Source organism: Pezoporus occidentalis, unplaced genomic scaffold (assembly GCF_034315485.1).
Source record: "Pezoporus occidentalis ecotype Australia unplaced genomic scaffold, CSIRO_AGI_Poc_V1 ctg3, whole genome shotgun sequence".
Taxonomy (NCBI): domain Eukaryota; kingdom Metazoa; phylum Chordata; class Aves; order Psittaciformes; family Psittacidae; genus Pezoporus; species Pezoporus occidentalis.
Window position 1 is genome coordinate 4030830 of NW_026914940.1, and position 10818 is coordinate 4041647.

Consider the following 10818-nt stretch of genomic DNA (forward strand, 5'->3'; position numbering starts at 1 on the left):
CTATTCCTGAAGTCATATCCCATGCCTCTATGTCTCAACCCACCTTGCAAGACCCCAAACTCCTGTCTCTTTCCTCCAACCAAAGGCCAGAGAAAGAGCTGATCACATTGCAGCTGACTCTGCACTATCTCTGCGTTGATTTTTTTTGGCCCTTTTACGTGTATTCGCATATTGGCCAGATGGCAGGCCCAGCAGAACAGATTAATATCGAGTTTACATCACAGCTTCTTTAAGTGGTGGAAATTGGTGAGCAGCTTCAAAACTATTGGCGAGGAAAGACAGATGGGCATAGATACAGATATATGTGGCTCATCATTATCAAGAAATGAGAATAGAAATAGAGCTCATTAGAAAAGTTTCTTATGGCTTGGTTTAAACTTGTAAACCAATTTCTTCATGCGATAACCCAGTGGGTATCTGAAAGAGCCAAACATTGTGACCAAATCTCTGCTTCCCTGTTAGGCAGAAGCAATTTCTCTCAGAACAGGGGAGCTGTGTCCTGTTGTTGTGTGAGTTCAGGAGGGATACAAGCTCTTTTCCAGGAGAAAGCAGAGAAGCCCTCAGGTCTCTCCAGCTATGGGGAGGGTGGAAACTGCCCGGGCACACACCACTGATGGGCACACAACTGAATGAGCACCACTTCCAACTACTCTGCCCCAGTGACCTGAATAGGTTTGTACCCCCACCACACCAGGCAGGCATCTGACAGGTAATGTGTGATGGCTGCAGACCAAGAGGGAGTGAGAAAACATGATAGAGAATGGGTAGCACAGAAACTGGCATTGTTTTCAATCTTATCAGTCATTTTGGATGAGTCCTTCAGGTCTGCTGCTGGGCTGTTAAGCAGTCCATTTGCTGACAGTGCCTGGTGAGCTTAGAGAGATCACTGTGGTGGGGGTAATTTCCAAGGCTGAGGCACTTATCTGTCCTGACTTATGGTATGCGTGGATCAGGACTGGCTTTCTGCCTGCAACACCAGCTTTGGCTGCACCCTCACCTGCCAGCTAGTGGATCAGAGAGAGAAGCCATTTCTTTTCCACATTTCTTTGCTGCACATTGCCTGTGCATACGTGCATGTCTGACTATCCGATCAGATCTGCTTTTGAAGCTGTTTGCCCTGAACATCTTGACAGTTTGGTTCTAAGATCAACAAGAAAAGACATCTGTGGTGGGGAGACTAAGGTGAGGGGAGCCTGCTTCATCCTTGCTGCCCAGAACAGATCTTCTGCAGGTCTTGATGCAATGGAAAACAGTGAGTGTAATTTCCAAGGTGGCATGGTCTTACCTCTGCAGTCAGGACATGGAACAGAGATGAACCAGGGTGAGAGGCTGTGCTGCCGTTATTGAAGGATTTCAAATTTAAGGTTATACCTGGGGTTGGCCCGTCCTTTTTCCTCTCACAGGATGTGCCTGTCTTCAAACACAAGATGATGTCATCCCATATTGCTGTGTATGTCTCTGGAGAGCCTTGTGCCGTGCTTTGACCTGGTATTAGAGATTGACTTTTGAGCATGGAAGGGGAGGATGTCTTTGAGGACGGAAGGGGAGGATGTCTTTGAGGATGGAAGGGGAAGCTGTGCAAAACTAAGAAAGGTTGTTCAGTTGGTGTGCTGCAGTGGGATAAGGGAATGAAAGAAATAAGGAGGTCCTGGAGATGTTTAAGGAGAAAGACAGCAGGATTTGGGAAGAGTCAGTGGTGCTTGTGTGCCAGGAGGCTGGTGTAGTTGCACAGCAGCTTTCATCCATGTAACAGCAGCATCCATGATGTGCTCTCAATTTCCTTACATGAAAATGCCTTTGTCCTGGCAAATGAGTTACTACCAGTTAGAAAGATGAAGTATCTTCTTGATCCATACTGAAACCTCTTTCATCTATACCTCAAAGGACATGTTTTTTCTCCCTGCTGAAAGCATGACCAGCAAATCTGGCGGAGACACAGCCTGTTCTTTGTGGCAGTTCCTCTGACGTAGATGAACCTCTGAAGTGTGTGGCATCAGGAGGATGTTTTAATCTGAATTATGTTTGCCCATCTGAGTACCAGGTGCCATTTTCCCGTTTTCATTATCTCATGGCCAGGGCTGCTGACAGCATGAGTAAGAAAGATTTGAGTCACAGGGATGGAGTAAATAGTTCATTTCTTTCCAGAGGCTGTTGTCAGAGACAACCAGGCCCAAATGTCCATCACGGGGATGAATGATGTGTAGATGAATGAGAGGAGAAACCTCCTCCTGAGAGAAATAAAGCATCTCTCATGAATAACGCAGTGCTGCTTCAAGATTCAAGACATCTAAAACCCCGTTATACATTGAACGTGAATATGAATGAGGCTTAGCCACTCTGCAGCTACACACTGGCCTGAATGCTACCTATAAATAACTTACCACTGTCACATTTCATTTTTATGTTTTAACACTGATCATGTATTTGGCCTGGTACCAGTGCATATCTAGAGACAAACCTCTCCCAGTCTCTGATAGAGCCCAGCGTAGAAAAGCACCTTTTGCTTTGCACCATACAGGCTCCATCTATGCTACTAAGTAGAGCGTGAGCTGTGTTTTGAAAACACAGTATGGAGAATGTCAGTAACAGCTAAACACACGTACTGCTCCAGAGTGATGCTCAGCTACAGTGATCCCTGGCCAGTGCTAACCTCCATGGCTGGACTGGTCATGGACTTTGCCTGGGACAGTGCTGATTGGTCCAGTGTAAAGCCATGACACAAACTGTGCTAATGATGTAAGTGTGGACACTCATGGGTTGGTGGTGGAATCCATCCCTTGTCCCAGTTTACTTTCCTAGAGTAGCTATCGCCTTACAGTATTGTAGTTGGTTCCATGTAGATGTAGTACAGTGAAAGGATTTTTTCCCATAATGTTTTAATTTTTATCATAGATCTACTTATTCTGGGCAATCTGTGTCATTGCAGTGGTATGGAAGTGTTTGTTGAGACTCTTTTTCCCCAGAAGCAAAGTGTTATTCAAGAGAATTTGTGTTGGAGGACAAGTCAGACGTTACGGGCCTGTCTGTACGCTGCAGCTGAGCGTGGTGCAAAGATCACTGATGTAGATCTAAACAGGCTGGTCTGTCCACATGAGGCTATACAGTGCCAGAGATACTTGCTTAGAGTCTGAATGCAGGCATGGCATTTTTGTTGATAAAATGTCTCTAAAACCATGAGTGACACAAAGAAGGGAAACAGGGAATGATTCATGTGCGCTGTGTTCCACTGCATGCTAGGGTTGTGGCCTGGTACCCCAGCACAATGTCCTTTTAGAAGTGAGAGATATTTGGATTGTCCTCCTGAATGGATCTCACGTAGAATCTATAAAGAGTTTCCCTCTGTGTCTCATCTGAAAGAAACCATGGAAAAATAAGCTTTGAAGGGGGTTGAGTAGGTTTTTCCCAGACTACACTCTGGCAAACAGGAAAATAGTATTCTTTCTTTCTAGAATTGCATATAGAAGCATGTGGTCTTTGAGAGTTTTCCACCTGACAATGGACAAGGTCTGGAAAGATCAAGGGCAGTGAAGACTTTAACAGACTACACATTCGGTGTGCAACTCCTTACAGTCTGACCCTTTGCCTCCCTTGCCTCCTTGCCTGCAAGTTCTGCTTGATATGTGTAGCCCAGCCCTTCTGTAATCAGGAGGAGACAGCTTTTGTGGTGCATTGGTGCTCTGCAGTCCAGAATTGGAGTAACAGTCTGAGACAGGGAATTTCTTCATGCTGAACCATTCTTGGTGGCAGCCCAGATGAGCTTTGTCTTGAAAGCCTAAGCAGCTGGGTGTTATTATGAAAGAGAGAGTGCTAATGACATCACTTCCAATCAAGGTGAAAGTTATTTAGATTGTCCTTGATCAATCAGATTATGTCTCATTAAATATCAGAGAAATCTGCCTGCTGTGGTTCCATTACTTTATTGTGGGAGCTCAGCAAACTGGTTAGTATAGTGAAGTAGTATAGGTAGTACTTACCTAGGTGTGGTGCAGTGTAAAGCTTCATCTGTACCTTTCTCATTGTTATCACAGCCACATGGCTTGTTAGGGGATGCATTTGCTATACCTAATTTTAAGGTCTTCTCATCTTTCTTCTTCACCACAGAAGTGTGAGAAATGCCAATATCATGCTTAACCTTTCTACTTCTCTTTGAGCCTTGTGTTTCTTCTGTGAACCATGTGTTTCTTATGGTTCACATGGCGTCATCTCTTTATATTCTGGTAAAGGGCAGAAACATTCATGTAGAGGAAGCTGGGCTGAATTTTGCTAGCTGAAATCTGCTACCAAGTGGTTTCTGCTTCTGCCTTTACTTCAGACAAGTAAAGCCCAGCTACTTGGAGACTGATTCTGGCATTAATGATCCTCTGTGCCCTTCTTCTCTGGCAATGACTGATGTCCTCATGTTTCCCAGAGGCAGTCTTTGATGTTGAAAAGACAGTGTTTCATTTTAAATTTGAAATTTACTGAATTTCAGAGAACGTGCAGTGCTGGAGTTTGCTTTTCATGCATTGCTCTGTATTGCTGGACAGATTCTGTAATGCTAAAGTAATGGAGAGTTAAGTCTTTGTCTAGTGTGTTTTGAAACCCGTCATTCCAGTGTAGGAGGAAATGGCTAAGGTGCCTATTCCTTAAAGCCATATTGTACTGGAGAAATATATGACTCTGTTCCCCTATACATGAATCTATTTGCAGAGTTTTATTCCATCTTCATTAATAAAGTCCTTCCTTTACCCCAGCTTCATGGTGAAAATATGGTAAAATACATTTTTGTATTTTGCAGTCTGATATTGTGGAAAGTGAGTATGACATGGGACAGAATAGAAATCAGAACTTCTGGATATTCTATCTACCCCTGTGAGTTATAGCCTGCTGGTGCCTGTGCTTTCCTGTCTGTAAAGCAGGGAATTGGGTATGTTGCTGTCTTATGGGAGAGCTGTGAGTCCCAAGTTAATTCTGAAGTCTGTGGCAAATTTTAGAAATGCAGTTGTGAGATAGTGTTTAAGCATTAATGTTTTATAATTTCCCTAAACTGCCTCTGTGGATATATTTAGTGAGAGGGATATAGCAATATAGAGAGGAAGCTTTTTTCACCCCAGCCATTTTCTTTAGAACCCAAAGTGAAAGTTGTTTCCACCAACTGCCATCCCTGCAACCATCTGGAAAATCACATTTTCCGAAGCTTTCCTTCTCTTTATCAGCTGTAACTAAAGCTATAAAATGGGAAGATGTCCCTGGTTTAATTAACACCCCTGTAGTTCAAAAGCTGATCTTAGTAATGAGAGGCAATTATAGCCTTTACTGAGGGACAATCAGGTGGAACAAACCCTGCATCAATCTATTCAAGACATTTCACTTTCCAGGTAATTTGGAAAACTGCTTTTTATGATGAACAGGCTACCTAGCCCGATACAACAGGTGAATCCCTTTGTTTTGTAACCTAAAAAGAACTTTCTATATTCAGTAATGTGCTGCTTTTGTGCTTTTTACATAGAATAATAGAATCATAGAATAGTTAGGGTTTGAAAGGACCTTAAGATCATCCTGTTCAAACCCCCTGCCATGGGCAGGGATGTCTCACACTAGACCTTGTCACCATCCATCTGCTAACAACTAGCAACTGAGCTGAAGAAATGCCTGCTGCTTCTTGGAGGGCATTATTGCTCATTTTCTCATTTTATTTTCCTTATCCACTGTTGATTTCCATTTTGAAGGTTGAATGGTGTTCATATTTTTGTACTAACAGAACTGCAGACTCCATGCTGTACTCACATCCTGAGGGCTGTGCAGGGTTCTGGCTTCTGCACCTCAAAAATGATGCAATAGAGCTAAAGGAGGTCCAGAGAAGGACATTGAAATGACCAAGGGAATTCTGCTATATGAGCTAAAAAGCCTGTGGCTCCAGTTCAGAAAGGAGAAAACTGAGAGCGGAGGTAAAACTGAGTTTAGCTGAAGGCAGATGTAGAACTCTGATACTAAGGCTAAAAAGCACTAGCTGAAACAAGGACATTGCTCTACATGATGCAGGTAGTGAATTTCTGTAATCTGTTGCCACAGGAGACTGAGGAGGTGGGCAGTGTCAGAAGTTTCATAGAAAGGGTCAGATAGAGAAGCAGATTCATTACATGGGTCTAAAGGTGAGGAGTAGGACTGAGGCAGTACGAAGGGAATGATCCTGCCTCAGTAGTATCTAAGGTGCTGTCTGACCTCCAGCATCTGATTTGTAAGAGTGTGGGTCTGCTGTATGCCCTGTGTTTCATCTGGATATCCTGATATCTCAGAGGTCTCAAATGCTTAGTAGATGCTGCTAATTTAAACCCTTTGTGTCCACAATGCAGACACCTACATTGCACTGGAGTTCTACTCATGATTAAGATGCCTGCATTTGGCTGTTTGCATATGGCTGTCTACTTGTGTAGTAGGTGTCTAAATTCTTCTTCAATTAACAGATATTTAGCCACACTAATGGGGACTCAATGAATATGGTCAATGGAGCAGTCTGCAGTGTCATTTCATCTTGCCATAAGGTAGACTTGGGGTGATCAGTTAAATAACTCACTACTACCTGCTTTCATTAAATCTTTGTTGACTGTAATGGGAGCTTGGACACCTAGCACACACGTAGATGCAAAAATTTAGATGTATTAATCCTGGACTGAGTTCTGTCCCAGGATTTCTGTTATAATGACTGTAGAGAAATAGGTGTCTCCTAAGAACAACTCATTGACCTAGGTATAGATGAGGGGAACTGCAGCTGTTGCATGTGCAGAAGTGCATGTTCCTATTCATTAACTTCAAGGAGAGTCTGGATACTGGTACCTACATTGTCAATGTACACCATGGCCAGGTGGGTCCCAGCTATCCCGTTTTGGAGACTTTGGTACTGTCACTTAGATTCTCAGCTGTAAGAAATGTAGAGTTTTAAAGCAGTGTGATATGAAAAAGTGAACTTAGAATTTCAAAACACCCCCCGCCCTCTTTATGGTTTGATTTAGAATAAAGGCTTAGCTGTGATATTACCTTCTGTAAACTATGCTGTCCTGGATTAGATGAAATTACCTTTGCCACATTAACTGTAAAAGCTGTGAAACTACAAAGCAAGCTTGTAAGTTGTTTATTCGTCAGTAATTAAAGAGGGCCGGCATGGAATCTTACAGTGTTGCAGAAGAGGGTGGCTTTCATAGGGTGTCTGGCAGAAAGGTTTGTTCAGCCTGGAAGAGTCTGAAAAGGAATTTCTTTCATTGGTGGGTGTGTTAATATTGTTAATTCCATGCTGCCATAAGTGTACTCTGGGTTTGGGATACGGCAACACCAACTCCTCTCAGAAAACACTGTTGAAGTGTCTATCTATTTCCAAAGTTTCCACTTCTGTATGTATTAAAGGATGGACGTGACATTTCTTTAGTGAATGAATTCAATACAGTCTTGTTTAGGAGACTGCACAGTTACTTGAAGTAGGATGGCTTGTCCATCCTTTCATCTTTCCCACTCCTGTGTGTACAGCGGTTCTCTGTGTCTTACTTGCTTTGGATACAGGACACAGTCAAGGAGATAGAAAGGCTGTGTGACTGCAGTGTTCCTGTAGCTTTGGATCTGGCTGTGGCATCAAACTCTGTGATTCACGTGGCTGGCACAAAGGGGGACTTGTGGCCATGATCTGCCTTGCTGACTGTCCTATCTTTTCATTCCCAGGTTATGGACACGCTGCCCCAGGGACGGATGCAGGGAAGGCCTTTTGCATGTTCTACGCAGTCCTGGGGATCCCACTGACACTCGTCATGTTCCAGAGCTTGGGCGAGCGCATGAACACCTTTGTCAAGTACCTCTTGAAACGCATCAAAAAGTGCTGTGGGATGAGGAGCACCGAGGTCTCCATGGAAAACATGGTTACTGTGGGTTTCTTCTCCTGCATGGGAACACTCTGCATTGGAGCAGCAGCTTTTTCCCAGTATGAGGAGTGGAGCTTTTTCCATGCTTACTATTATTGCTTTATAACATTGACTACCATAGGTTTTGGAGACTATGTGGCCCTGCAGACCAAAGGGGCCCTTCAAAAGAAGCCTCTCTATGTGGCTTTTAGCTTTATGTACATTCTAGTGGGGTTGACAGTCATTGGGGCATTTCTAAATCTGGTTGTTCTCAGGTTCTTGACCATGAACAGCGAGGACGAGAGGCGGGATGCTGAGGAACGGGCGTCCCTGGCAGGAAACCGCAACAGCATGATTATCCACATCCAAGACGACTCCCAGCATGGTCGGCCACGATACAAGGCCGAAGTAACAGACCTTCAGTCAGTTTGTTCCTGCATGTGTTACAGGTCCCATGAGTACACCAGCCGGGTGGTGTCCCACCAAAATTCATTCAGCTCAAAGCTGAACCCCCAGTACTTTCACTCCATCTCTTACAAGATAGAGGAGATCTCGCCAAGCACATTAAAAAACAGCCTTTTCCCATCTCCTGTCAGCTCCATCTCACCTGGGTTGCACAGCTTTACAGATAACCACAGGCTGATGAAAAGGCGAAAGTCCATTTAAAGGGATTTGTCTTCTTTTGCTTTCCTTGTTTCCCCCCAGTTCTTCTCCATTGTTTTGGGGTTTTTTTGTTCCTTGAGTGAGACGGAGTGAGGCTGAAGGGAGTAGAGAAAGCCAGTCCTCCTCTGAGACTCAGCTCTTGAGCATGAAGCATGGATTATTACCGTTCCAGCAAAGTATGCCTTACATTACCCCCTCGGTGGATGTCAGAGGATTCAAGGTGACGTGAAGTGGGTACCAAATCCAAAGTTGCACACACAGCTGGGAGCCTTCATGTGCCATTGGCACTCTTGACCTAATAAACTCTTTTCCTCACGAGCAGGTTGTGTGCTTGTGTGCGTGTTGGGTGTGCGTGCGTGTGCGTGGAATTCCACGACTAGTGCCATGCGACAAAAATCAAAGCATCAGGTATTATTTTGGGTTATTTTTTCCCTTGAGGCAATTGTGTTCCAGTCTGCTTTTAACTTTTAGATTGCTTCCAGAAGGAACGGGGAGGGTGGGAGGGGAGCAAATTTGGTTCATTTCTTTTTTGCCAAGACAAGCATGCGCCATAAGCAGTCAATATACCAGGTGTATCATGGTAAATTTTTTAATGCTAGATTTTAGATTGTATTAACATTAATTAAAAAAAAAAGGCAGGAAAAGATGGATCATTTTAGCTTGCCAGTTCAAAATTAAAAAAAAAAATAAATAAATAAAGCATGCACTTTGTAAAACTGGTATGCATAATAAAAACACAAGAAAAACTAGCAACGGAATTAATAATCAAAAGCAAATAATCCTATTGATTTAACTAGATTTCCTTTTATCGTTTTCAACCGTTCCAACAATTTTTAAGAGAAATTGGGAGAATTGTTGGAACCAAAGAGTGTATTTTGTTATTTTAATTTTATTTATAAATTTATTATTATTATTTTTTTTATTATTATTATTATTATTATTTTGTGCAGCAAATACCTGCATGAATAGGAATTATATTTTTTTTTGAATGCTTGGATTAGGATGGGTATAAATAGGTGGATGTATATTTTTTCTTATATAATAGTGACAGGGCATTTCCTTGTTTTAAAAAAAAAATAAAGATGATTGTCTCTAAATGCTTTTGATTTGTAAATAATGGAAAGCCTTTGTTGGTCTCAGGAAGAATTCAAGGGACAGTATCTTGTGTTTGGCTCACTGGGAACTTGTGAGATAAGATGTGATACTGGTTTTTTGCTAGGTAGAAAGGCAAAATGCATTTAGCAGTGATGGACAAAAGCAGTTTTACTCCAGTGTTTGGAGGGTAATGTTGGGAGTGATTCATTGGCAAATTGTAGCGAAGGATGTTGAGACCATGTCATAGAGTTGTTCCTTGGAGATTGTCCATCTCTCGGCTGTTCATCTGGACCAAACAGACTTTACAGGACTGAATTAGAGGCCTAAACCAGCTCCCTTTTAAGATAATAGGAATTTGCAATGATTACATGGGATTTAGTGCTTTGGGAGATTTATCTTTCATTTGACAGGGGTAGGACTGGGAGTTTTATAAACCTCCACCTTTGTCTCTGATTTAATCCTATCTTTTAAACTGCCTTTCGTGTTAATTCGCCATACAAAACACATCCTTTTTTGGCACTAATCACCTCCTGCTGATTCTACCATTCTGTGCTCTCAGTGTAAAAGCAATAATCCCTTTTTTTTTCCCCATTAAAGCTAGATGGTATGTTTCTGTACAAGCCCCAGCTCTGAGCTCTGTGTGCTGATGGATGTTGATACCCTTTCAAAGAGGCTTCTATAAAGAGAATTTAATAGGGAGAAATAGGAAATTTCAATTCCTCCTCTGTTCTCTTCTCCCTGGCTTTAAATTATTTGGTATATCAAATATGTTCATGTTCTAATTTCCATATCCGTGCTTCAACAAGTAGATGAAAAGCAGATATCCATGTCTTTGGCTCTCCTATGCAGCTTCCTTTGGGATTATACAATCCGGTGGTATGAAAATCTCCATTAAGATTAGTGAAGAAATATCTTAGGATTCTTAATGAGGATGGATGAGGATTGACTTTTTTCAGCCTAACATGTGAGGATAACTTCCCTGAATACAGTAGGAGAGATTCTTAATGAGGATGGATGAGGATTGACTTTTTCAGCCTAACATGTGAGGATAACTTCCCTGAATACAGTAGGAGAGCATGCTGGGTGCATTAATGCTCTGCTGCTGGCACCATGTTCTAAGGCTGACAGCAGAAGTATTGAAGCAAGCATATCTAGAAAAACAGCTTCAGGATGTGTTAAACCAGCTCAGTGATTGCCA

The 10818-nt window shown here is 42.5% G+C and overlaps 1 protein-coding gene across 1 annotated transcript in view; it reads left to right on the top strand.

Annotated features, from left to right (window-relative positions):
- The window catches only part of KCNK9 (potassium two pore domain channel subfamily K member 9), an 80737-nt gene extending 70127 nt beyond the window's left edge, over positions 1 to 10610 (top strand). Inside the window, exon 2 of the mRNA XM_062626968.1 lies at positions 7687 to 10610. Coding sequence (XP_062482952.1) covers positions 7687 to 8528 — 842 coding nt within the window. The 3' untranslated portion in view covers positions 8529 to 10610. The remainder of the gene's footprint in view (positions 1 to 7686) is intronic.
- Positions 10611 to 10818: the final 208 nt, after the last annotated feature.